The sequence below is a fragment of the Sorex araneus genome, chromosome 1 (assembly GCF_027595985.1).
Source record: "Sorex araneus isolate mSorAra2 chromosome 1, mSorAra2.pri, whole genome shotgun sequence".
Taxonomy (NCBI): domain Eukaryota; kingdom Metazoa; phylum Chordata; class Mammalia; order Eulipotyphla; family Soricidae; genus Sorex; species Sorex araneus.
Window position 1 is genome coordinate 189077614 of NC_073302.1, and position 27951 is coordinate 189105564.

General features: G+C 41.3%; 1 protein-coding gene across 3 annotated transcripts in view; it reads left to right on the plus strand.

The window, feature by feature from the left end:
* Positions 1 to 27951, plus strand: part of CHD1 (chromodomain helicase DNA binding protein 1) — an 85507-nt gene that overhangs the window by 15322 nt on the left and 42234 nt on the right. For all 3 annotated transcript variants that reach the window (XM_055140809.1, XM_055140789.1, XM_055140800.1), the window contains exons 3-15: positions 10917 to 11118; positions 12215 to 12316; positions 14306 to 14370; positions 16765 to 16911; positions 17039 to 17310; positions 19557 to 19782; positions 20707 to 20807; positions 21040 to 21218; positions 22188 to 22315; positions 23929 to 24145; positions 25400 to 25489; positions 26400 to 26590; positions 27287 to 27475. In XM_055140809.1, coding sequence (XP_054996784.1) covers positions 10917 to 11118; positions 12215 to 12316; positions 14306 to 14370; positions 16765 to 16911; positions 17039 to 17310; positions 19557 to 19782; positions 20707 to 20807; positions 21040 to 21218; positions 22188 to 22315; positions 23929 to 24145; positions 25400 to 25489; positions 26400 to 26590; positions 27287 to 27475 — 2109 coding nt within the window. The remainder of the gene's footprint in view (positions 1 to 10916; positions 11119 to 12214; positions 12317 to 14305; positions 14371 to 16764; positions 16912 to 17038; positions 17311 to 19556; positions 19783 to 20706; positions 20808 to 21039; positions 21219 to 22187; positions 22316 to 23928; positions 24146 to 25399; positions 25490 to 26399; positions 26591 to 27286; positions 27476 to 27951) is intronic.

Sequence of the window (27951 nt, forward strand, 5' to 3'; positions counted from 1 at the left end):
CCTCTCGGAGAGCCTGGCTAGCTACCTGTGGCGTATTCGATATGCCAAAAACAGTAACAACAAGTCTCACAGTGGAGACGTTACTGTTGCCGCTAGAGCAAATTGATGAGCAACGGGTCAACAGTGCTGCAATGGTGCTACAGTGCTATATGAGAGCCGCAAATGATGTAGTATCTGACAAGTTAGGCAAACTTCGTTTTTTGTTGCAGTACTTATTAAAAGTAATAAAAAACAAATATTCTTTAAATTTTTAGAAAAATTAATCAATCACTTAAAATTAGGTCATTTGATTACTTACATTAACTTAAAAGTTAAGGATTTTTTAAATATATGTAAAAGTAGTGACAAAGATATGAACTCACATGCATCTATCATTTAGCTTCAATATGTTTTATTTTATGGCTAGTCTGATTTTATTTCCAGATTCTGCCTAGTATCCCCCATTTTGCTTAAATGCTTTGAAGATTATTTTGAAGTATAAAATTTCTACATGTATCTGCTTTATAGGTAACAGTAAAGGGTACAATGAATACTATTGAGTTTCACCTGCTTGTTATAAGTAGTGGAGTTACAAATAGTAACAGCTTTCATGGGTTTTTGTGAAACTTGATTCTGGAGTTGTCTCCTTCCCTCTCTACTTCCTCCCTTCCCCACTGCTCCTTGTTTTTTTTTTTTTTTTTTTATGCTTTTCTAGATCCACTTGAATTTACTGCTTTTCCCTCACTAAGCTGAATCATGCATTAAATTAGTTGGGTTAGTTGCTACCCTTCCCTAGATTATTAGTTTCCTCATTTATTTATTGCAGTTTATTTATTTAGAGACTTGAATGTGATGGAATTTTACCACATTTATACTCTAAGAACTGTTCATTTAAAAAAATCTTTTTACTTCTGGCACCACATTTAGTGCTGGGGGTGGTGGTGGGGGCTGCAAACTGCATTGCTATTGCCTGTCTGGCATGTGACTTACCTCCTGCACGAGAACAGTTTACTTTATAATAGAATTTGCTTGAGAATTAATGATTTCTCGTGTTAAAAGGAGCTCTTCTCATTGCTGTTCAGTATAGTGAATCAATCGCAGTAACAGGTTTTTAAAACTATTTACTGGATCTTCTTGAACTTTTGGTAGTTATTTTGTTCTTGTTGTAGAAGGTACTGGATCATAAAATTTAATAGTGTGATTTTATAGAATTTGAAAATGGGTCTTACTGATCTTACCAAACAGGGCTAATTTCTGACTCTGTGCGTAGGGTCACTCTTGGTGGTACTTGGGGGACCATATGGGATGCTGGGATCAAGCCCCAGTTGGCTCTGAGCAATGCAAACACCTTCCCCACTGCGCTAGCTCTCCAGCTCCACATATCAGAAAATTAAAATGGAATCACCGATTTATGCCTGTGCTCCAATTAGTCTATTTGGCATGCAATCTGTAAATATGTGCGAACAGTCTTAGATTTGTTGGTGCTGCTGTTTGGAGAGGTTTTTTAATCGTTAATACCATTCCCAAAGAGAACACGAAACCAGAGTGGGGAGCATTAGGCTCGAAGTTGCTCTGGCAGTGTAGGGACTGTTCTGAGGGCTCTAGGTCTTCAGGACAGGAGGACGTGGAGTGTCCACCCTTGCCACTCAGTCCCTCTCAAGATGGTGATGGTTCTAGAAGAGTCTCCTCTGTAGAGCCCTAGAAAAGCTTACTGTACCTTTAAGGACATGCTTTTATTGTAAGGGTGGAATGGAATGTGGTGTAAAAACATTCTAAGAACTCTGAGGAGCCATGATTTAAGCATGGTCTTAATTGAAGTGTAAATGAGAGCATGATCAGAACAAAGCAAACTGTAAATGAATGAAACTAAGTTGGCGCGGGGACTGGTGAATTGGAGATCACAAAGTCACTGTAAGGAGCCATCGCCACTTAGAACAGGACTATATGAGAGGCCACCTAGTATTGCCAGTTATTTGATTTTTTGGAAGAAGTTGCTTGAAACTGTTAACCCCACAAACATTTGCACTTAGAGGAAGATGAAATTCAGAAGTACAAAAGTAAAGGTAAAGAAACTCGGAGGAAAGAGTAAGAAAATTTGTGTGAAAGATTTAGGCATGTTATAGGGCTTTAGAATAGAAAGCAAATTCTCAGGAGGTTCTGTTTGCTGTTAAATCAGTGTGTTTCCTAGGTTAGGTAGAGTGCTAGGAAATAGGGACATGTAAGTATATATGTATATGTATGCACCTATATATATATATATGTGTGTGTGTGTGTGTGTGTGTGTATGTATATGCACACACATCCCTGCACACAGTGACTTATTCCCAGCCAGTGCTAGACGCAGTTCACAGAGCAGAGCTAAGAAAAGCCCAATCTGAGAAGTGAAGGATGAACAGAATAGGAATGCTGTGGACCAAGATGGAGTAGAGATCAATACACTTTCCAGGTCAAGAGAAACTGGTCATAAAATTGAGATTATGAGGTGAAAAAGATTAGAAATGCAAGCACTGAAGGTCAGGTGGGCAGCAGAATAGAGATGAATGAAGTTGGGGAAATGGGTAGAAATCACATTGTACTTGTTTTATCCCAAGTGCAAAAGTTAACCTCAGTGTTACAAAGGGTGAGGCTTAAATAGCTTGCATGGGTTAGAGTTTGAGAAAGGTAGTACACTCCTAAATTTTGAACTTAAACAGTTAAAAAATTAATTTAATGAACTGGGATGTGGCTCACTGTCGATGCTTCTGGCTCATGTAAGACCCTGGCAGGTACATAAAGGATATTCATTTCATTTCTCTCTTTCTCTGTCTTTCTCATTCTTCCTTCTCTCCCCCCTCCATCCCTCTTCCCTTCTCTCTCTCTCTCTCTCTCTCCCTCTCTCTCTCTCTCTCTCTCTCCCTCCCTCTCTCTCTCTCTCTCTCTCTCTCTCTCTCTCTCTCTCTCTCTCTCTCTCTCTCTCTCTGGCGCATGCGCACTCTCCCCTTACTTGCTCCCCATTTCCCCTCCTCCTCCTCCTTCCCTCCCCTTCCCCAGCTTTGCTCCAGGTTTATGCCTGGTGATTATAGGCAGTGTCAAGAATTTGGGATTGGAAAAAAAAAGAATTTGGGATTGACCATCTTGAAGACAGGTATCTTTTTTTGTTTTATTTTGCTTTTTTATTTTTGGGTCACACTCAGTGATGCTCAAGGCTTATCCCTGGCTCTGCACTTAGGAATTACTCCTGGCAGTGCTCAGTGGACCATAGGGGATGCTAGAGATTGAACCCATGTCAGCCACATGCAAGGCAAGTGTGTGTCCTGCCCATTGTACTGTCACTTCAGCTCAAGACAGCCACCTTATTTCTGTTCTTCCTCTGGCCCTCTTACTAGACAAATCCAATTTTTTTCTGGCTCCTTGATGAGCCCTAAGGTTGACTTCTTCCTGGGAGCTGTGGGCAGTAATGCCCTCTGCTTGTGCAGGTGTGAAGTGTTGCTCAGGGCCCCCAACCCCCCACCCCACCCCCTTTGAGTTCCTAGTGCTGCTGTCTGTCCACTATTACCGGTTGGTAGCCAGAGCTCTCACCTGTCCTAGGTGAAAGGGCACACAGCCCTCACCAGTACATCTTTGGTATGTCTACCTGCCTGCTGTTGGTCAGCGTGGTCTCAGCTTCTGTGTAGTTGCACAAGTGAATGGGGACTACACTGACTAAGAGGATATCTGGATGATTGTGTATTAGATCATTCACAAGAGTACGGAGTATTAATGGCTAGTTATGAAAGTGAGGGATATAAACATTCTTATTTGTAATTTGCTTACATTCAAAAGTAATATATTAAAATTTTTCGAAAATTAGGGACAGAGGACAGTGGAGAAGGGATTTTGGGAATGAAAGTGAAACTTCAGATGTATCTCTGAAGTTAAATTCAAGTAGTAGTAAGGCAATATTATGTCAAAGTGCTCCCTAAAAGTAGAGGGAAAGTAGGTAGCTCTCATCACACCATTGTTGACCCCCCAAATAATTGTATTCTGCTGACTATAATAAGTTGATGGTGGGCAGGAGTTATTCCTCAAAGGCAAGGAATTGCAAGTAAATTTTACATGTAGTAATCATATCCTTAATTATTTTCAATTGTTATTATTTTCAACAATTATATGGTGGGGTATTTTTGTGTGTGGGTGCCACACCTTGGCAATATTCAGGGCTTACTCCTGGCTCTATGCTCCGGGATTGAACCTGGGTCGGTCTTGTGCAAGGCAAGCAACTTACTAGTCTCATTCTCTCTGGCCTATGTTGTATAGTATATTCTAAGATAAAGCATTTAACTTTATTAGTGTTATTTGGAACCAAGAAACTCAACCCTAGTAATACTATAAATATAAAATCAAAGAAATGAAAAGTTGTGGACTTGAGTTAAAAATAGTAGTGTACATTATTTTCCTAATTGTCTTTTAGAAAATATATCTTAGGGATCTGATAGATAGCTCAAAGAACTGAGTACACTCTCTCCGGCATGTGGGAGGTCCAGGTTTGGTCTCTGGCATTAGATGGTCCCCTGAGCACAGGACTTGGTATGGCCCTTAAGAAAACAAAGCACTTAAATTAATGACCAATCCAGGAATTATGATATAGTGATCTAATACTATGATTATAATTTATTCCAATTTAAATGGAATTTAGGCTTTTTTTTTCCCCAGTTGAAGGGAAGTTTTTTTAATTTTTAAAAATTTTTTGCGGGGCACATCTAGTGGTGCTCAGGGGACCATATAGGATGCTGGAAATCAACCCAGGTTGACTGCAAGCAACACAGTTGCCCTACTCTGACCTTGGAAGATGTCCTTTTAATGAGATGAGTAAGTTATAGTTTGGAGCAAGAAACATATTTTGCTTTATCTTGAGAGTATCTTGTGGTCACTTGTCATTATTGTTGGAGTTATTTTTCTTTTTTTAATTTTTGGGTTACACCTGGCTATGCACAGGGGCCATTCCTGGCTCTGCACTCAGGAATTACCTCTGGCATTGCTCAGGGACCATATGGGATCCTGGGAAACAAAACCAGGTTGGCCGAGTGCAAGGCAAATGCTCTACCCTCTGTGCTATTGCTCCAGCCCCACTTGTCATTATTGTTAAAGATGACTTGAGATCTAGTCTTGGGAAAGGACTTCAGAAGGATTTTCAGTTGGGTAAAGACGGAATGTTTTGCATAGCAGTGATACTGATGATGGAAACTCCTTAGTTTTAGATTTAGGAATTCATAATAAGATTTAAATCTTAGTGATTTAGAGCTGGAGACAAGGTGCCTTGTCGCTGACTCCAGTTTCGATCCCCAGTACCGAGTGGTCCTTTGTGCAGTCCCAGAGATCACGCCTGTGCAGAGCCAGAAATAGGCTTCATATGCCACAGGACGTGGCACCAAAACCCAAGCAAAAATCAGAGCAGCAAAACTCAGTGGTTTGGTTTGAAGGATGCTAGCAATTTAGCTCATTTTGAAAGCTGGCAAGTAAGAAAATGAAATGAAGTATGCCTTTACTGCGTGCTTCAGGGTTAGCAAATATGTTCTTGTTTATAAAAGTAGTTCACTTAATAGTGAAAAATCATGGAACAGGGAAGTGAAAACTAATAAAATGCCTTTAGAGACATTTTACTGCCTCTAAAGAGATAATAGATAAAGCTCACAATCACCAATGGCGGCTAAAAACATTCATTATAGAACTGATGAAGATCTTTGCGATAAATGTACCAGGATGGAAACACCTGAACCCACAGAGCAGACTGAACCTCAGAGAGAGGCAGGCCGCGAGCATCTCCTGTTGGCCCACCCGCTTCAGGTGGTTCTTATCGGGAGCAGCTGTTCAACCAGACAGTGGGCTCCGTCCTGCTGGACAGTAGCAGTTACAGGAATGACGAAAGTCAGAGAAATAGGTTGAACATAGTAGACTCAGACAGCTGGGAAAGTCGGTAGGAAAGTTTGCTTTTCCCAAGATGTAAGCTGGCTGTGGGGAGGGAAGCGAGAGGCCTCCGCTTCTGAGGGAGTGTGGAGTTGAGCCTCGGGCAGACCCTGTTTGGTTTGTGTTCGCTCAGCTGGAGACGGGAGCAGGCAGCTGTCAGGCAAACACGAGGAAACATTCAATTGTATTATAGTTTATCTTCATTTACCTTACACTGTGTATTGTTATTTTCCATCTTGGGAGGGTGGGAGTTGGTCCACCCTTGACCGTGCTCAGGGGCTATTTCTAGCTCTGGGCCCTGGAATGCCACTGGTGGTGCTGGGGCTGAGGTACCATGTGGGTGCAGGACTTTGAACTGGCTTGACAGCATGCAAGGCAAATACCTCATCTGTGGTACTATCTTTCCTGCCCGGTTTTTCATTGTGTCTTAAAAAACAAAAGCAAATGTTCTCCCTTGTACAAAGGAAGCAAATCATTTTGCGGGAGGTGTCTCACCTGCTCCCAGGTGATCTGGGCTCTGAGCTGGGCATCTTTGGGCGGTGATCAGAGCCCTTCATGGTGCTGGGCATGAACTTTGGCCAGAGGGTGCAAAGCTTGCTCTGCATATGCTCAGCCCAAGGTGCTCTGGCATCTCTCCAGCCTGAGTTATGTCCTGGAATCCTGGAGTTTGTTCTGCAGCAGTAAAGATAAGTTATTCCTTCATTTCTCAAGTCTAATTTTTTTTTTTTTTCAGTAAAATAGTTTTATTTAGAAAAATGTTAGGAGAAAGTATGTTCATGTCACAGGTTGTGATGTGGCAGCTGAGAATGCTTCTGGTCTAAACTTAATCATTATCATACTGTTGATCGTCATTTTTCTTGAGCGGTCTCAGTGACGTCTCTGTTCATCCTAGCCCTGAGATTTTAGCAGCCTCTCTTTACTTGTCCTTCCCAACAGTGCCACATAGGAGGCTCTTTCAGGGTCAGGGGAATGAGACCCAGCTTGTTACTGGTTTGGGCATATGAATATGCCACAGGGAGCAGGCTCTCCCATGTGGGCAGGAAACTGAGTAGCTTGCCAGGTTCTCCCAGAGGGAGAACTAAGCTATAAGATGTCCAGGAGCTTGGTTTTATAGTCTCTGAATGTTGGCTGTTGATAGGATTACACAGCGCTGGTGGTAGTCCCTGGGTGTGACCACTTAGCTACTGGAAAATGGGGTGTCTGGGTGGAGAAGGCCCAGTCCCGATCTGAGCAGGCTTGGAGATCTCAGCCCCGGGTCCTGCACATCTAGGTTCGTCTGCCGGCTCCTTCATGCGTGAGGCTCATCTGAATGTGTGGAGAGGGACCTTGAGTATGGCTGTGGCTGGGTTCCAGAGGTCCTCAGCTTAATAACTAAATAAAAATTCTTAAAATGCCTTAAGTAAATGCATTCTAACAAAACAGCTGCGTCATTAAAGCATTGTAGACTGGGTATTTTTTTTTCTTTTTTTAATTAAAAAACTAAAGAAGATTACTTTTCCTGCAGCCACAATTGCTTCTATCTGGAGAAAAAGAAAGAAAAGATAAATACATTCATTTTTTTGGTGTGGGGCCGCAGCCTGAGTTCTCCGGGGTGTTCGGCTAGCGCTTGTGGAGTGCTCTGCCAGTGCTCTGGAGAGCATGTCTCGAGAGGGGGCAGACTACACCCACTCTGTACTTTGCCACTTCCTGTCTCCGTACTGAGCTGTCTGCTTGTGTAAGGTGCTGGGCCAGACACTCTGCAGAATAGAAACAAGTCCTTCAAGATGGTTATAAGAAGATAACTTTTTTTTTTGCTCCTGTTTTTAAAGAGTTATCTCAGCTCTATTCTTCCAAATGTCCCCCACTCACCTGGTTGTATCTTTAGTGCTTCCTCCCATGTACCCAAATCTTCTGTTCTGGGTGGGGCTGCCTTCCGCCACAGCATGCACATGGGTCCGGGTGCCACTCCCGGTGGTACTACTTTGCTTGACAAGCTAAGGCTCCCGTTCAGTGTTCAGAACTCAGGCCCGGGTGAGGGGGGGGATGTTGCTGGAGTTACTGGAGGCCATGCAGCCTGGAGCCTTCAGTTGCAGTCCTCTGACCACCTCCCTAACCTGGGGCATTGATACAGTGCAGAGTAGGGTGGCACTGATGGCTCTCCATACTGTTGCAGCTGCTTTAAATGGCGACAACTTTCTCATCCCAGTGGATAAAGCATGGGAGCTCAGTACATTGACTGAATTTGTCATATAGAGTGGGGGATAAGATTTTCCTTTGGGGAAAATGAAATTTTGTCCAGAGACACTTTTCTCTGAATGTTTTTCCTTCTGTTTGGGGGCCTGTTGGTGTTTGGGACGTGTTCCTGCAATGAACTGGTGATCTCTTCTTGGGATGCTCACAGAGCCTTCGGAGTGCAAAGGCTCGTGGTGCTTGATTTTTTTCAAGTGTTTAGAACACATTTTGTTGTTTTTGCTTTTGGGCCACACCTGGCTGTGCTCAGAGTTTACTCCTGGCTCTGCACTCCAGGATCACTGCTGGTGACTGGGGATCAAACCCAGACTGACCACACAGCAAGACACATGGCAAGAAACTCACCCACTGTCAGGTCCATCCTTCTCCTCGTGGGTCAAGAGGCTCATCACAAGGCGTCCTTTTTTACCTCATTCACATCCCCATATCCCTGTGTTTAAAAAAATTGTTGTTGGTACTTGGTGGCTACTACCCAGTGCTCATGCGACCAGCTAGGTACCAGGTATTGAAGCTGGGCTTCCCGTGTGCAAAGCACATGCTTGATTCTCTGCTTGTCTCTAGTTCACCATTAAAAAACAAACCTAAAAAGTACTATGTAGCTTTGAGGGTAGAAATTGTGACCAAGATGATCTTTATATTATAGCCTTTACAAGTCCAATTTTTGTCTCAGAAAAAAGTATTTCACTAGCTTCCAGATTTAAAACAACGCCCACTAAATTTTGACTTTTATCTAAAATTTAAAACTAATTACTCCAGCCAACTTAAAAAATTTTATTTCATTTTTATAAAGTAGTTCACAATATTTGATTACATTTAATATTCAAACACCAATCCCACCACTATTACACTTTCCCACCACCATAATATTTCGGATGTTTCTATGCCAGGCCCCAACTCCTGCCTCAAAGCAGAGCCGAAATGATTTATTTTGTCTTGTTTGTTATGAATAAACCACTGAAGATGCTCCAAAATTTTTTCGTAGGGGAAAGAGTGTGAAGATTGTTGTGTTTCACCGAGGGGTCGAGACTGTGCAACATCTCCAGCTAACTTTTTTATTTATTTATTTAATTGAATCACCGTGAGATAATTACAAGCTTTCATGTTTGGGTTACAATCTCACAATGTTCAAACACCCATCCCTCCACCAGTGCACATTCCCCACCACAAATATCCCCAGTATACTCCCCTTTTCCCACCCTCCCCCTGCCTCTATGGCAGACAATATTCCCCATATTCTCTCTCTCCTTTTGGGCATCATGGCTTGCAGCACAGACACTGAGAGGTCATTGTGTTTGGTCCATTATCTACTTTCGGCAGGCATCTCCCATCCCGACTGATTCCTCCAGCCATCATTTTCTTAGTGGTCCCTTCTCTATTCCATCTGCCTTCTCCCCTCCGCTCATGAAGCAAGCTTCCAGCTATGGGACAATCCTCCTAGCCCTTGTATCTACTGTCCTTGGGTGTCAGCCTCATGTGATGTTATTCTATACTCCACAAATGATTGCAGTCTTTCTATGTCTGTCCCTCTCTCTCTGACTCATTTCACTTCACATGTCTATCCACTTATAAGCAAATTTCATGACTTCATCTCTCCTGACAGCTGCGTAGTATTCCATTGTATAGATGTGCCAAAGTTTCTTTAGTCATCTATTCTAGGGCACTTGGGTTGTTTCCAGATTTTGGCTATTGTGAACAGTGCTGCAATGAATATATATGTACAGATGTCATTTATACTGTGCTTTTTTGGAAAACAACATGGACAGTCCTTCAAAAACTAGAAATTGAGCTTCCATATGACCCCACAATATCACCTCTGGGAATATATCCCGAGGATGCAAAAATGTCCAGCCAACTTTTATGTCTTTGTCTTCATCTACTAAGTGCCGACATTTGTAATGTTTTCTTAGAGTAACACCTCCATCTGGTGGTGTTTTTGAAAACTACAAATGAGAACAGGAAGCTTGAAAGCTGAAGTAGCTCACTGGGTTAGAGCATGTGTATTGCATGCAGCAGACCTGGGTTACATCTCTGATATTGCATGGTTGCTACGTCCACCCCCTACTGCCACCACATGGGAGTAACCTCAGAACTTAGAGCTGGAAGTGACCCCTGAGCATGTTGGTGTGACACTCCATATCTCAGTGCCTTTGTTTTTGTTTTTTGTTTTGCCTTTTTGGGTCACACCTGGCACAGCACAGGTATTAGTCCTGCCTCTGCATTCAGGAATTACTCAGGTGACCATATGGGATGCTGGGAATCGAACCCAGGTCAGCCGCGTGCAAGGCAAATGCCCGACCTGCTGTGCTATCGCTCCAGCCCTTCAGTGCCTTTGTTTTTTACACATAATTCAGATTTGTGTTTTGTTTTGGCCCCTCCTGTCTGTTGTGCTCTGGAGACCATAGGTGGTGCCAGGGTTCTAACCAGGGACAGTTGTGGGTAAGGCAAGTACCTCCCTGCTGTACTGTTTCCCTGGCTTCAGTAATTAATTCAGATTTAAACACCTGGAGATTAGCCATTGTAGGGGATATAGTCATTTGTAAAGTGAACGCTTCAGTTTGCAGTGTCTTTGGGCTGCTGTGACTGGCACTGCCTAGCCCAGGACTCTCTGCCTTGTAGGTTCTGTCACTTTTTTGGGACAAGATTGTAAGTTTAACAGATTGAGATTCCTTTTTAATTTGTTTGTCCATGTACGGTTGAAATACGAGACAAATGGGCTTGAATGATTTGGGACCATTCTGACTTTCGAGACTAAGACTCATGACAAATTGCTCATTTCCCATTCACAGCCAGTCGGATGACGGGTCCGGGTCAGCCTCATGCTCTGGCTCTGGGTCGAGTTCTGCAAGCAGCAGCGATGGAAGCAGCAGCCACTCGGGAAGCAGTGACTCTGACTCGGGGTCGGAGTCGGGCAGCCAGTCCGAGTCCGAGTCCGATACGTCCCGGGAGAGCAAGGTCCAGGCGAAGCCACCGAGAGTTGACGGGGCTGAGGTAAGGACCAGCGTGTCAGTTGAGGGTCGATTCCCGCGTTGCTGTGGGAAACCTGTAATTCTGGTTTGTGGCCCTTTGGGAGGGTTTGTGTTGGGTTCACTCTGCAGTGCTCAGGGCTTCTCCTGCCCTGCACTCAGGGGTCACTCCTGGTGGTGCTCAGACAGTATGGGGCCTGGGGTCAAACACACAAGGGAGGCGCCCTGTCCCCTGTACTATCACTGTGGCCCCTGCTGGTTTACAGCATTTTAAATTTAGCTCATATGAAAATAAAATTATACCTGAAAAATTAATTTTAGTGCTTCTTAAATTTGGCTAAATATACTTGAACTAACTGGATTGGTAGAGAAGCAGTTTTCAATTTTAAAATAGCAACTACAGAGTAAATACTCAAAAACTGAACATTTTTCTCTTTTTGAGGAAGAAGTTTTATGATACTGTTTGTGGATAAAAAGGCTTTGTAAGATCTTTGGTTCTACAGTGTATAATCTGTTTTTAGTATCTCTATAGAAGTTTTGTGGTGTTTTTGGTTTTGACCTTGCTAGTGTTGAACAGACTAATTTTAAAAAAAGGTCATCCTTATTGCAAAAGTTTCTGTGTGCTATCAAGACTAGTCTTTGACATAACAGTGTATAGAGGTGTACAAGTATCGTTCCTAGTGATGTGATGGCTGGTCTAGGGTGTAAGTCAGCATACAGCTTCTCTCACGGAGATTATGCTGCCAGAAAAGCAGAACTAAAACTGCTTAGTGACATAATTGATTTGCAGCCTGTCACAAGCACTTTATCTTTACCTCACACCAATTTAAAAAATAGCCTGCAAGCAGTATTAGTTATGTTTTATAACTTGGTTTTCAAAACCAGTGTTCTTAACAATAAGGAAGGTACTGATGTTGCTTGCCTACGAAACAGCACAGATGACATTTTTATGTCCAATGGAAGCTCAGTATTTTATTTTAGCTCACAGCAATAACTTTGTACATATGATTCGATTAAGGAAGTAAGCACTTTTTTGGAGACAGAAGTTTGGTATATTTTTTAGTAAATTAACCTTTTCCACTTGTTCCAACTTCATTCTCTGGCTTCTCTTTCTGTTCTAGTTTTGGAAATCTAACCCCAGTATTCTGGCTGTGCAGAGATCTGCAGTGCTCAAGAAGCAGCAGCAGCAGCAGCAGACTTCTTCCAACAGTGGATCAGAAGAGGTGCGTTTTCATCATCTGGCTTTGAACTGCACCTGGTGGTGCTTGGAGTCCACTCTCTGCTCAAGGGTCCACCTCCCCCTGTGATGCCTGAGGACTGTGCACTTGCAGTGCCCTCACATGCACAGCAAGTGCCTTGCCTCCCGGACAGTCTCTCCAGCCTCGGTTTGACTTACTTTCCAGGAGCAGCCTGCTGACTGTTCTAACTCGTGCTGCCCAGGCTCTGAGGTGCTCGGGATTACCTGGGATACCTGGGCAGTGCTGGGACGGCCCTGGCCCTCCTGGACGTGCCCCCTTTGATGCTCAGGGACCATGTGGTGCCAGGGAGCTGACTGCTGAGCTATCTCCCACCCTCCCACTCCCCATTTTTATTAGGGTCCAAGATAATGCAGAGGACTAAGTATATGCATGCATACGTGAGGCCCAGAGTTCCCCCCCAGCTCCCTTGCTCTCTGAGCCCCCTGGGACGGACCTCGGAGCAAAGAGCCACAACTGTGTTTCCAAAAACCCCCCAAACAAAAATGGATATTCTCGGCCATTTATAGTATGTAGCAGTTTTTTAAACTAGGTAGGTACGAACCATTTCTTAATTTGCTTGCTAATACAAGCAAATTCTGCAGAATAAGAAGCAACAACTGCATTTTAGTACGTATATCAAGAATCCTGAAATATAGATGTACTTTGATTCAGTAATTTCATTTTCAGGAAGTAATATATAATAAGTAAGATGAATATTTGCATTTGGTCATCACAGGAGAACTAAAAATAAATTATGGGAGTATATTCACTGTGTCACTGTTGTCCCGTTGCTCATTGATTTGCTCGAATGGGCACCAATAATGTCTCTATTTTGAGATTTGTTGTTACTGTTTTGGCATATCAATACGCCACAGGGAGCTTGCCAGGCTCTGCTCTGCTGTGTGGGAGGGATACTCTCAGTAGCTTGCCGGGCTCTCTGAGAGAGATGGAGGAATTGAACCCGGGTCTGCCGTGTGCAAGGCAAATGCAATACCTGCTGTGCTATTGCTCCAGCCGGATATAATACCATACACAGAAAAATTGAAATGTCTTATCAAAACATATAAATATATATACACACACGCAGTGAAATTGATTCTCTCTCTCTCTCTCTCTCTCTCTCTCTCTCTCTCTCAATTCCTTTCTTGGAACACATTTTCTTTTTGTCCCCGATTCAATGGCCTTTGGTATGAAGTTTCAGCTGCCAGTTTAGGGGTGGGGCTAGGTGAGGCCAGTGACATTGGTGCCCACTAATTCCTTTCTTCAAATGAAACTCATGCACTCACCCAACAGAAAGAAATGCAGATCAAGTAACTAAAAAAAAAAAAAATCCACAGACCAGAGATACTACAGTGCTGAGGGCACTTGTCTTGCATGTATCCAACCTACATTCAATCCCTGGCATCCCATAGGGTCCCCTGGGCCTGCCAGTCTTGATTCAACTTTGATTGCTAGGTGCAGTCAAGGCTAATCCAGGTTTGATCCCTGGGGGAGTATATTAAGGAAATATAAACAAATACATGTAAAGAATCAACATACCGCTAGGTCTGTTGTCCAGAACATTGCTAACAGTGGTTGGTAGGAGAGTGGCAGCATCCAGAGCGATGGTTTCTCTGTGGATAGGAGCATATATTAGCACTAGACATGTGGGGAGACTCTTGCAGAAAATTCAAGCAAGAGAAGGAAAATGCTGAATAAGATTCTGCTTTGCCAACAAGACTTAATTTTTAAGGCTATACTCGGCAATAATGCTTTTCTTGAAAATGCAGACAATTTTACACAGTACTAATATTGTGAGACTTATCCAGTTTATTTGCAATTAAGTTGAAGAATGGTATTTTGTGCTAATTGAAGGCTACTATAGCATGAGACAAAGAAACGTTAGTTGCTGTTAGGAGTATAGCGAGCATGAGTCCCACGGCAAAAGTTTGATGCCAGATCTTTAGTGACATTAACTTTGTTTGTTTTCTCTAGGATTCTTCGAGCAGTGAAGATTCTGATGACTCATCAAGTGAGATTAAAAGGAAAAAGCATAAAGAGTATGTCATTTTGTTTAATTGATCACTTTTCATATCGGGAATCCCAATGGCATTGTATTTATGGAGAAATGTTGCCCAAAGTCGACTCTTATAAGTTCTTTTGTGCAATTTGTTAGGCCAGTTTAAACCATCAATCCTCATTTTTCTTTCTGATGTGGCTTGAGATTTTTGTGCCACTTTACTCCTGCATTTTCTCTCCCTTTTCCTATTTTTAATTTTGAAAATCATTTTAGTATTGGAAAATCTTTAACTTTGGTAAGAGGAATGTAAGAATCAGGACAATTGATCTGAGGTGATGCTGTCACTTTTTGTTAGTAGTTTTCTTTACTATTGTGTTCATCTTTGTAAAGTTTACTTTTGCTGCTGGAGAGAAAGTACTGTGGCCGGGGTATTTACCTTGTATGCGGCCGACCCAGGTTCGATTGCGGCACCCTATATGGTCCCCAGCCTCCCGGGATGATCCCTGAGCATTTCCCACTTGATGTACTATATCTTACACAACTCTAATGTGAAACTTTGTTCTTTTATTTCTATAATTGTCATGTACCTGTCCTTTTTCTTTTAATAACATGTATTAGGCACATGGGTTCAGGGCTAGCTTTTGGTTCGGGGCTTGGGACCATATGTGCAGCTGGGGATCCTACTAAAGTTGGCTTTGTGTAAGGTGCTTTACCCCTCCCCCCTCACTGCCAGGTTTGTAATCCCTTTGTTGCTAATACTGCATTATGGCTAAATTTTTAAATGTATGTTCTTATTTACTAAGTGTATTTTTTACCTGCCGTTTGTCTCATTAGTTTTAACTCTTCACTAAGCAGTTTCTAGACCTAGCATGGATAAAGTTAGTTTTTTGAAACAAATAGTTTGGAGTGATAGACTTCTTTATACAATTTTTAAAATTTATGAATTTATAAATCTTACCTGTTGCTGCTTCTATTATGTATACTCTACAAAGATTTTCATATAAAAGCATTTGTGGGCCAGGGAGACAGCTCATAGCTCTGAGGTCTGAGATGAGACGTGGGTTCTGTGCCTGGCATCGAGTTTCCTGTGCTCTCTGGGCACAGTGCCAGGAGTAGCCCCCGAAGGCTGCCGGGTGTGGCCTCTCCCAGAAAGAATTTCTTAGGGACTGGAGTAATAGTGTAGTGGGTACGGCCAACCCAGGTGCTTGCCTTGCCTGCAGCAAATCCAGGTTCAAGCCCCAAAGAGTCTCCGAGTCCACCAGGAGTGATCCCCGAGTTTCAGAGCCAGGAGTAAGCCCTGAACAACAACAATAAAAAATAATTTGTTTCTCTAGCATGCTTTTATCATAGTCAGATGTAGCGCCTCGCCTGCGAGACTTCATAGCAGGGTCATGACTGATAGGGCGCAGTGGGGCGGGACTCGGTAACCATGTGATGGGGGTATGTACTACATCCTTGAATCTTTTTCCTTGGAAGTTTACTATATAATAGAGCACTGACACCTGCATTAGACTACTTTTTTGCCATGCTGATAGGAGTTAAAGAGACTAGACCCCAAATAGTCAAAATGGTAATGCTCATCAAGTAGATTCATTTCTTTCATGTTTTTCCTCATTGTATTTTTTTTTCTTTTTGGGTCACACCTGGTGATGCATAAAGATTACTCCTGGCTCTGCACTCAGGAATTACTCTTGGTGTTGCTCAGGGGACCATATGGGATACTGGAACTCAAACCTGGGTTGGCTGCATGCAGGGCAAACGCCTTACCCGTTGTGCTATCACTCCAGCCCCCTCATTGTATTTTAAACTTCCAAAGAAGAATGTACTATTCTGAAAGTCAGTTTTGAGGGGAATGCTTTTTTACAGTCCATGTCTCGGTAGCTCAAAGGGCTGGAGGCTTGTGGGAGGCCGTTGGTTTGACCCCGGCATTGCTAGATATGCATACCCCTGCCAGTCTCTTGAAGTAAGAATGATGTGAGTGAAAACTTTGCGTTGAGAGCAGAAGATGAGTCAGAAGGTTTTCAAAATCATTCCATGACTTTAAAAAGGCATGCTACATTTTCATCTATAGTTAAAATTAAAAGAACATTTACTTACTTGCCATTCAGTGAGGTATAATTAAATGATAGCAAAATGCAAGTTGTGGAAGAAATCAATGTATGTTTTTAGTGCTTTTTTCTATATGTAATTTTAGCGTTTATAGTAGCAACTTTTTTTTTCTTTTGGGGAGGCCACACTTGGCAATGCGCAAGACTACCTCCAGCTCTGTGCTTGTGGAGGGGACGTTTGCTAGGGGTCCAGTCTGGACCTCGGCATGAGAACCGTCTCCTAAGACTGTTGAGTGTTCTCTCTGGCATAGGTGTTTCCGCTTGTTTTGGCAAAGGTGAGTGTGCTGTATGATGTAGGTAAAGATGTTTGGTTTGTTCACATGCAGTGAGGACTGGCAGATGTCCGGGTCGGGGTCTCCATCACCATCTGGCTCAGATTCCGGGACTGAAGAAGGAGAAAAGAGCAGTTGTGATGAGACAGAGTCTGATTATGAGCCAAAAAACAAAGTTAAAAGCAGAAAACCTCAAAACAGGTAAGCAGTTTTCTTTTTGATGCTTCAAGTGAGTTCAGAATGTATTCATCCTTTTTATTTGCAGTTTCTTAGATACTGTTTACGTCAGTCTTTCTGTAAGACACACACATTTCCCCTGTCTTTCTAGATCAAAGTCAAAAAACGGAAAGAAGATTCTTGGACAAAAAAAGAGACAGATTGATTCATCCGAGGAGGAGGAGGATGATGAAGATTATGATAATGATAAGAGAAGTTCTCGTCGCCAAGCAACAGTCAATGTTAGCTACAAGGAGGATGAAGAAATGAAGACGGACTCTGATGACTTACTGGAAGTCTGTGGAGAGGACGTCCCGCAGCCCGAGGAGGAGGAGTTTGAGACCATTGAGAGGTTTATGGACTGTCGGATTGGGAGGAAAGGAGGTATTCAGAAAATGACATTTACTAAAGTAAATTCTATCTCTCGAAGATCTTTAAAATTTTGAAATTTAAGATTAAAGGTGAATTTCTGTTGCCGGTAAAAGCAAACTTTAGGGTCAGAGGAGTGGTAGAGGGAGTAAGGTGGTTCTGACACACAGGCACATCAGCTGCAACCCTGATTGAAGTCTCCCTCCCGCTTACGGCCGCAGAACCAGGGATCACCCCTGCACTGCTGGTGTGACCTCACCCACTCTCCCGCCATTAAAATAAAAAAGGGTCACTTTAGAGCCAGGGAGGCGAATTCAGTGGAAATCACATGTGTAGCATGTACAGGGCTCGAGTTTGGCTCCCCACACACACCCACACCCACACCCACACACACACACACCACTTGTTTTCAGCAACAGTACATGGAATCCTGGTGGCATTTGCCCGAATGGCCCCATACCTCCCCCCCCCCACCACCATGGGCAGTGACCCCAGCATATACTTTGCTTAGTCGGAGTATTTGCTCCCTAGAATATTAACACACTTTTTTTTTTCTCTAATCTGTTTTTATCCAATTTATTTTTATTTTATTTTTTTTGTGTGTGTGTTTTTTTTATTAGTTTATTTTTAATTAGAGAGTCATCGTGAGGGTACAGTTACAGATCCATACATCTTTGTGCTCATGTTTCCCCCATACAAAGTTCGATAACCCATCCCTTCACCAGTGCCCATTGTCCACCACCAGTAAACCCAACATCCCTCCCACCCTCCCCAGTCCAGTCTCCCCCCACCCGACCCTGCCACTATGGCAGGGAATTCCCTTTTGTTCTCTCTCTCTGATTAGGTGTTGTGGTTTGCAATAAAGGTATTAACACTCTCTTAACCTCGCTTCCCACATTGCAGATAATTAGGGGGTGCCGATGGTGAGATTTTTTTTTCTTTTTTTTCTTTTCTGTCTCTCACCACACCTGACAGTGCTTAGGACTTCTGCCTTTGCGCTCAGGGGTCACTCCTGGCAGGGCTCAAGGACCATATATACTACTAAGGATGGAACCTGAGTTAGCCATGTGCAGTGTGAGCACTTAACCTATTGTGCATTTTCCTCAGCCCCAGATAAATTTTAACTTATGTATTTTAGAACTTTTTGCTGCTATGCTTATAGATGTCATTTAGGCACTTTAAATTCCAGAAGTGCTTTGAATTTTTTAATATGGCTTTTTTGGTTTTGGTTTTATCTTAAATATGTAGGTCTGTTTGGTCATCTTGGTGTGCTAGTTTCTCCCCTTGTCTTATTGGAAATAATGTACAGGAGGTGTAAGTTTAAGGGGTACATTGTAACGACTTAATATACTGTTATGTTTACTCCAGTAAGTTTAGTTAATGTCTTTCATACAACAAAGGTAAACAAATGCTTTTTCCTCAGTGATGAGGACTTAACCTTAACTAACGTCTTATAAATACAGCCATAGCAGTGTTGACTTACAGTCATGACACTGGACCACACATCCTCTGTTTTTTTGTTTATAACTGGAAATTTGTCCTCCTGAACAGCTTCTACTTCCTCATACTTACTGTATCCCTATTGCTACTTACCATATCCCTATAGCTACAACATGATATTTATTTCAACATAATTGTTGATGTTTGTGTAATTCCCTTAGTGCATTGCCTTCAGATGTCTGTTGTGTTGTCACATGTGATAGTTTATCTTCTTGGGTATTGGCGGGAATGGGGGGGCGGGCACAAAAGGTGGACAAATACTCAGAGAATGGAATGCTTTCTGCCAGTGAGTTTATGTGTATGTTTACATATGTCTCTTTACTGATGTATAGTTCCTTAATTTTTAAAAGTAATAATGCTGCATTGAACATGAAAGTTTTCAACATGGATTGCTGCATTGAACATGGACGTGCACTCTGCATTGAACTTGCATTGAACTCAGTGCAAGTGTACTCTTTTAGACATAATGATTGTGGTCGTGGTGCTGTGAAGATACTGATAAAAATTACCAGTCCTAATTATCAGTAATTGTCAAGTGCTGTATGTTGGCAAGTTTAGGGTATAGATGCATTACTCAGTTTTAAAATAGAATTAAAGTTGAAAATGTTGCCTTTAGGAAATTCCCTTTTAAACATATATAATAAAATTTCCCATACCTTCTTCTACCTTGGTACTTAAGAGATCCTATATTATTCTGTTTGTATATGTGACTTTTTTAGTGTCAGAGAGATAAATAGCCTTTCTTGTGCTTTGTTTTTCAGCTACTGGTGCTACTACAACCATCTATGCGGTCGAAGCAGATGGTGACCCAAATGCAGGATTTGAAAAAAATAAAGAACAAGGAGAAATCCAGTATCTAATTAAGTGGAAAGGATGGTCTCATATTCATAATACTTGGGAGACAGAAGAAACCCTTAAGCAGCAGAATGTCAGAGGCATGAAAAAATTGGATAATTATAAGAAAAAAGACCAGGAAACTAAAAGATGGTATGTATTTTACATCAGAGAGAGAGAGAGAGAGAGAGAGAGAGAGAGAGAGAGAGAGAGTGTGTCTGTGTGTGTGTGTGTCTGTGTGTGTGTCTCTGGGGTGAGGTGATCTCAGCTGTGGGCACCAGAGATCAAGCCCAGATCAGCATGCTGTTCCATTACTCTGGCCCCATGCTTAAAAAATAAAAAGTTTTAAGATTACTGCTAAGGTTTTTGTTGGTGAGAAATACATAGACAATAATAAAATAATAAGCTAAAGTAGATTTTGTTGTATATCAACTCAAAGGAGAACTTAGAAGTAGTCATATCTAAATCTATTCTTATTGGGCACATAGAATTGTATCCATAAGATAAATTTACGTACGTGCCAGGGATCAAACCCAGGGCCTCAGACCTGCAAAGCATGCTGCTAAGCTGCGTCTCTGGCTCAAGCCACAGACACCTAGAAAATCAGTGATGCTTCATTTCTTGGAGGGTTGGGCGATACCAGGCAGTGTTCAGGGCTTATTCTTGACTCTGTGCTTAGGAGTTACTCCTGGCATGCTCAGGGGACCACTTAGGGGCCAGAGATTGAACCTCGTCGACCATGTGCAGGCAGGCACCCTGTTGGCTGTACCATTGCTCCACACCCCGAGATGCTTCCTTTCCACTTCAGTTCTTTATTACCAGTCGACTCACATGATGAAAGGGGCAAAATTGCGAATTTTGTGCACAGTTTGTGTTTGGGAAGGATGGGTTCTATTTGGCAATTTTGAAGCCTGTTCCTGGATTAATAATTCTTCAGACTAAAAATGCTTCCCTAGAAGATCAGAAAAATTATAATTGCAAAGAATTTTCAGATAATCTGACAAGCAGTTTCAAATATTGGAGTGAATAATTGTTTAGCAGTAGTGATTCTAGCTTAACTTCTAATTTTCCTTTCAGGTTGAAAAATGCTTCTCCAGAAGATGTGGAGTATTATAATTGCCAGCAGGAACTCACGGATGATCTGCATAAGCAGTATCAAATAGTGGAGCGGATAATCGGTCAGCAATGATTCTTGTTAGACTTTAAATCTTCAAATTATTTTAAATGATCTGAAAAACGTCTTAGTTATATTGCTTGCATATAAGTACAGTAGCATGCTTTCACTTATTAAAGTAAGGGAAAGAGTACTGTAAGCCAAATGACAACTTTCTACTTATATGACTTATAATTAAGAATTATGCCTCAGGTAAGACTAAGTGCAAAATTTTGATGACCCGGTTTGTTGCACAGCTCATTCCAATCAGAAATCTGCCGCTGGTTATCCTGATTATTACTGCAAATGGCAGGGTCTTCCGTATTCCGAGTGCAGCTGGGAGGACGGAGCTCTCATCTCCAAAAAGTTCCAGCCGTGCATTGATGAGTATTTTAGCAGGAATCAATCAAAAACCACTCCTTTTAAAGACTGCAAAGTGAGTATTGTTAAGCATTTTTTATTTTCGCATTATAAATGTGACATACGGACTGAAGTAAAATTCTGGATCCTGGTTTCCAGTAGCTGCAGGAGGGAACTGCTTGGCCGTAGATTTAACAGGAAATTACATTTCTATAATTGCTGTGTGGTCTTAGGTACAGGACCATTCTTTAGCCTTAGTAAGTGAAAGAATCAGAAAGGTAATTTTGTAAAAGTTGTAGGGAGTAGGCTGGTGTTGGCAAATAAGGAACATTTCATGGAAAGTGGTTCAGGTAGTAGTAGTGTGCATTTGCAGTGAAGGTAGGGAAGGGCAAAGCAGCACAGCTCCGGAGGAGTGTACAGATGGGGTGAGAGGAGCATGCAGGTCCCCTTTCTAGTAAGATGTCTTTTTATTCATGGTCGTGATGATCTGGGAGCCTATGTGCTAACAGAATTTCTCACTGCAAGGTTGAATTAAAGTCATAATGGTAATTTGGAAATCAGAAATCAGATGGGAAGCATTTTATGGTTTATTTTGAAGCCAGGGCTAGCTCAATGGTTAGATGAATGAAATTTCTTACGGTTGGATCCACATTTCCCCTTTCATGGCGGTGGGCCACGCTTGGTGCTCAGGGTCTCCTCCTCTGTGCTAGGAGCCATTTCTGAGGACATGGTCCTCAGGGATCTGTGTAGTGCTGGGATCTCGCTGGGGTCAGCACATGTAGGGCAAGTGCCTTACTCTCTACATTTAGCTCTCTGGCCCCTAAGTGGATAAATTTAATACGACTTTTTTTCTGGACAGTGAATGAGACACATGTGTGTTGAGTCCTCATATTTTATTTGAGTCCTCATTTTTTAATCAGGACATTTCTTTCTGGGTTTGATTAATTAAAATGAAGATTTTAAGTTTATGGTAAACGTTGAGATTGTTACCTTTTAATGTAACTTTTACATTTAATAATTGTTCATATTGACCTTTTACTTTAAGGTATTAAAACAAAGGCCAAGATTTGTAGCCCTGAAGAAGCAGCCATCTTACATTGGAGGGCATGAAGGTTTAGAATTAAGAGATTATCAGCTAAATGGTTTAAATTGGCTTGCTCACTCTTGGTGCAAGTAAGTATATTTTGAATTACCTGAGAGGGAAAACTTACAAATAAAGCACTTGGGAAAGATACTCATCAGCATGAAGGAGATGAGGCTTTGCTGTTACCGTGCAGGTCTCTGAGTTTGTGTGTATGTGTCTAGGAACTTCTCTATATACACACACTTTTTTCTTACTGCATATAAGAAAACATCCAGTGAAGTTTGAGTTTACCATATTTGCATTACTTAAGATTATTGAGCTTAAAAGATAAATTTTATATAAACCCCCATCCCTCGTTCATCCTGAACTGTTTCACTGTACTGTTTTTTTAAAATTTGGTTTATGCCCCAACTCTTTTCCCTGTCTCATAATTTTTAGCAACCTAAGTAACTCTAGGGCTTTTTAAAAAAACCCTGACCATTGTCATGGCATTTCCTGCTGTTTTATTTTCCTTTTGACATTTTACTTAATCTGCAGTCTTCCATGACTCCATGAGCTGTGTTCTCAGTTAAGTGATTCAAGACACTGTCAGTTTGTAAGCCTCTTCCTGATAAGACGGTCAGCTCCTCCTTACTGATTGAGGAGGATGTTCCTGCGCAGTGCTCCCTGGGCCCCCAGGCTACTCCTGAGGTGTGGCTCAGTGCTCAGACCCAGGGCTTCCAGGTGCTCTGGCACCCCTGCCTCCAGACTTCCTCCTCACGCCGTCCTGCTACAAGGACAGTGGCATTCATCCTTTGTACATAATAAAGTAACACTGAGTATGATTCCTGTCAGATCAACTTTACTTGGGTTCACATAAACTTGTCCTGGGTTATATTTAAAAAAGATTATTTGTAATTTGAATATTGTGAGTTTAAATATTACTAACATGCAACATTCTGTCAGTTTTAGGTGTACCACAGTGATTTGACATTTTGTACACTGCAGAATGATCTTGTCTTATTGCCTATTTTTTGCAGTTTTTCTAATTTGTAGTATTGCACACTGCCTGAAAACATACATGCTGTGCACTATGTATCTGCACTTTATTGCTTCACATTGGAAACTTGTACTTCCTCACCCCCTTTGCTCATTTTTGCTCTCCTTCTTCACCCCTTTATACCACTCCCTCTATTCAGTAGCCACCAGTCTGGTCTCTGCATCTGGAATACTAGCTTACTGCAGTATTTGTCTGTCTTTCTGTCTGACATATTTCACTTGCTGACATAATGCCATGATGGTGTGCACCCATGTTGTCAAAATTGATACAGTTTCATTCCTTTCTGGCCAACATCTGGCAGTGCCCAGTGCTACTCCCAGTGCCTTACTTGTGGGTTGCTCCTGACCATGCCAGAAATTGAACCTGGGGTCCAGCCTGGGCCTCCTCGACGCAGAGCATGCACTTGAGCTGTTGAGTTTTCTCTGGCCCTTCATTCTTTATTTTTCTTTTTTTAACTGACTTAGTAGTATTCCATTTATGAGAGAGAGAGAGAGAGAGAGAGAGAGAGAGAGAGAGAGAGAGAGAGAGAGAGAGAGAACTACACATCTATGTGCTGCATCTTTATTTGTTATACTGTTGTTTTCATAGTTTGGACATTGTAAATCTGTAGTGACCAGGTATATTTATCATTTTGAACTAATGTTTTTGTTTTTAACATTGTAGGGGAAATAGTTGCATACTTGCTGATGAAATGGGCCTTGGAAAAACTATCCAGACGATCTCATTTCTGAACTATTTGTTTCATGAGCATCAGTTATATGGACCTTTTCTGTTAGTAGTTCCGCTCTCCACTCTCACTTCCTGGCAGAGGGAAATTCAAACCTGGGCCTCTCAGATGAATGCTGTTGTTTACTTAGGCGACATTAACAGCAGAAATATGGTGAGTCTTTCTGCCACAGACTCAGAAATCTAATTATATTTGTGCAGAAGTATTTTGTTTTTATAGTCTTTTTGTTTGTTTCTACTACAGATCTTACCACAGAATAAGTGCTCATACATTTTAACACTGCAATAAAAAAAATTCTGTATTAGATACATAATCTGTCCTTGGGGAAAATTTCAACCATGCGTGAATAGTAGAATAAACCTCCATATACTATTTTCAGTATCACAGCTTTTTAAATCACTTTGTATTTTTCTTCCTCTTTCCCTTTATTATTGTTGTTTTTAATATGATCAGGGGGTGCACATGTGCCTGGATGGGGGCACTTGAGCATTTTCTACCTCTGGAGCACTTCTAGGGTTTGGTGTCTTATTCTGGGGTCCTCAGACTTGGCGTGGGTGCTCATGGATGTTTGTCTGCCTTTAACTCTCCTATCAGGGGTCAAACTTCCAGACTATGGTGCTAGATTTTTTTTTGAGGGGTTGTGGACTTGCTAGCACTTATTCACTTGACTCTGGAACTGAAAATGTACTTCCAGAACTGATGAGAGTGTGTAGGGGTTAAGGTTTTTCCTGCCACCAACCCTGATTCAGTCCCTGGACCCACATAAGGTCACCACGAGGTGCAAGTTTGGAACCCCATCCCCAGTAGAAGTTGTCCCTGTGGCACTGAGAATTGCAGACAGAACTCCCGGGGGCATGCTTTCTCCTGCGGAACACAGGCATCTAAGCCACCAGGCTGTTCCTTTGCAGTTGGTGGTGGTGGTGGGGGTCGGGTTGTGTTTTGCACCACATGAGGCAGTGCAGGGTCTCTTCTTGGCTCCGCTCAGGAGTGTCCCAGGGGTACTTGGTGGGTTACATGTGGTGCTGGTGGGGATCAAACCAGGGTTAGCTGCTTGCAAGACAAGTGCCCTACAGTTCTCAGTTTCTCTCCAGTGTCCCAACATAAATTGTCAGTTTTATTTAATTTTTGTCTCTGCATATTATCCTCCCAGTTATGAAGCAAACCCCAGATGCCATTTTATTAAAAATTGCTATTAAAAAAATTACTTTCGTTAAAGAATATTCTTTAGTGAAGATTGTTTATTACAATCCTATCTGCTTTAATTTATAACATCATCATAGTATCTTGCACTGTGTATGATTAAAACAATTTTTACAAAACATGCAGTTTGGATTTTATTTTAAATATCCAAATAAAAATTACTTTTCTTAATTTTTATTTTGAATTGTCTTTAAAATTTCTTGATAGATAAGAACACATGAGTGGATGCATCCCCAGACCAAAAGGTTAAAATTCAATATATTGTTAACAACTTACGAAATTTTGTTGAAGGATAAGGTGTGTATTACTTATGTTTTTCTGTTCAATGTATTTTAGTTTAGTTTTTTTTTTTTCAACCATAAATTGTGGATGGCAGAAGAAAATTGGAGAGTCAGGAAACTGCAGCCTGTGGGTCAAATCTAGTTTATTTTTAAATGACCATTGAGCTAAGTAGCTTTTGCATTTCTAAATGATTGTAAATACAAAGTGCATGTGAAAGAAGCCAGTGAATGTTTATTTGCAAAGCCTAAAGTGTTTACATCTGGCACTTTGTAGGAAAAAATGCTAGCTTCTGATTTATGTGAAACCAGCTAACAATGGTGTCTGCTGATCTATAAGGTTTTTAATAGAAAAGGAAGATAGCTACCAATAGTTCCAGTAGTTGTCATACTGTGCTAGATGTTTTATAGCTAACTATTGTCTTATATATATATTTTTAATAGCTAGTGGTCTAGTAAATCATCTACCTTATAATGCTAACTGTACTGAAGCAAAAGTCTCAAATACATTAGTGATCTCGTCTAATAAGACCAGTGTCTGCTCTAATCTGCAGAGTAAAAATTCATGTTTTAGATCTATAGATTATAAATATTATTCAAGGAATTGTATCAACATTTAGGGTATGAGAGTCTAAATTTGTATTATATTTTCTCCAATTGATATTAATAAAGAAAGGATTGGCTTTAGAACAGAAATATAGTGTAAAAATTTTTGAAGGGCACTTGTTCCTAAGCTAGTGAAAACTTCCTTGATATTTTGCTGTTAGTTATGGCTAATTACTGACAGATTTTTTTTTCCTTGCATGTTGAGTTACGTTGAGGATTCCATTTAATGTTAAAAGTATACAAGCTTCTTTTTAATTTTAATTTTTCCCATTCAATAAATTTCATGTTTGTCCTCAGTATTAACTATGCTCTGTTTTATTAAGGCATTCCTTGGTGGTCTCAACTGGGCATTTATAGGTGTTGATGAAGCACACCGGTTAAAGAATGATGACTCTCTTCTGTATAAAACCTTAATAGACTTCAGGTCCAATCACCGTCTCCTCATCACTGGAACGCCTCTACAGAACTCCCTGAAAGAGCTCTGGTCTTTGCTGCATTTTATCATGCCAGAAAAGTAAGATATGCAGCTTTACTCTGCTGGGCTTAGTGCCTGGGCTGTTTAGCAGGGAAGTGAGTTTAGTATCACTGTCATCCCCTTGCTCATCGATTTGCTCGAGCGGGCACCAGTAACGTCTCCATTGTGAGACTTGTTGTGACTGTTTTTTTGCATATCGAATATGCTACAGGTAGCTTGTCAGGCTCTGCTCTGTGGGTGGGATACTTGCCGGCTCACCAAGAGGGGGTGAGTTTAGTACAGTGATTTATTGCCTGGAAACTTATATTAAGAGAGGGGAAAGTCCCAAGGTAGATAAATTCACTTTATAAAAACACTTCTTACAGATTGTAAGTATGTATAATGAATCACAACAAAAATCCAGATTTCTGAATAAGGGAAACTAGATAGGGATAGCATTTCCAAGGTACTGACATACATAAGTTTAGTTCATTCAGGACTTTAAGTTGATATTTTTTGATAATTACTCCCAGACTTAAAAATGCTTTGTTTAGTTAACACAGAAGGACCATAATTTTTACAAATAATTCATATTTCACTGTCATCCACGTTTCTTAGAACTGATTTTTAGAAGTGACTCATTTTAGCTAGTCTTTTCCTAGCAATTTATGTCTTGTATGTGACTACTTGGTTAAATCTTACGTATAGTTTGACTTCAGTAGTGATTGTATCATTTTTTAAATTTTTTTTTTTAAGGTTTTCTTCCTGGGAAGATTTTGAGGAAGAACATGGCAAAGGCAGAGAATATGGCTATGCAAGCCTTCACAAGGAGCTTGAGCCTTTTCTGTTACGCAGAGTTAAGAAAGATGTGGAAAAATCTCTACCAGCCAAGGTGGAGCAGATTTTAAGAATGGAAATGAGTGCTTTACAGAAACAATATTACAAGTAAGCTGCAAACAGAGCTGCCTGTCCATGCTTTGAAGTTTGTTCCTTGTCCTTTTCCTTTTGTCAGCTTGTCTCCCTCTTATGATCATCCTTGTGCAATAAAATTCTTAAATTTTAGAACTCATGGCACTGTGAAGCAAAAGATTTAATTGCATGTCTAAGATTACGAATGGCTACGAAGATGAAATCCTCTTTAAGCACATTACTACTATTATAAGGATTTTTGTAGTATTCTGTGATAACAAGGCATTATCTAATTATGATAATAGAAATAGAAGAAAATAAACTTAAATAAGATATTGGATGTGTCTGCTTTTTGAAGAGCATCAGTTATGCTTTGTACAAGTTATATCAATGTATCTAGTAACTTGTCAAGAAACCAAAAGGACTGTCTGCCCTACTATCTGTTCAAGCATTTAATTGCACAAAATGAACTGCTGTAGCAGAATTCAAAATGCACTTCAATTCTCAAGTAT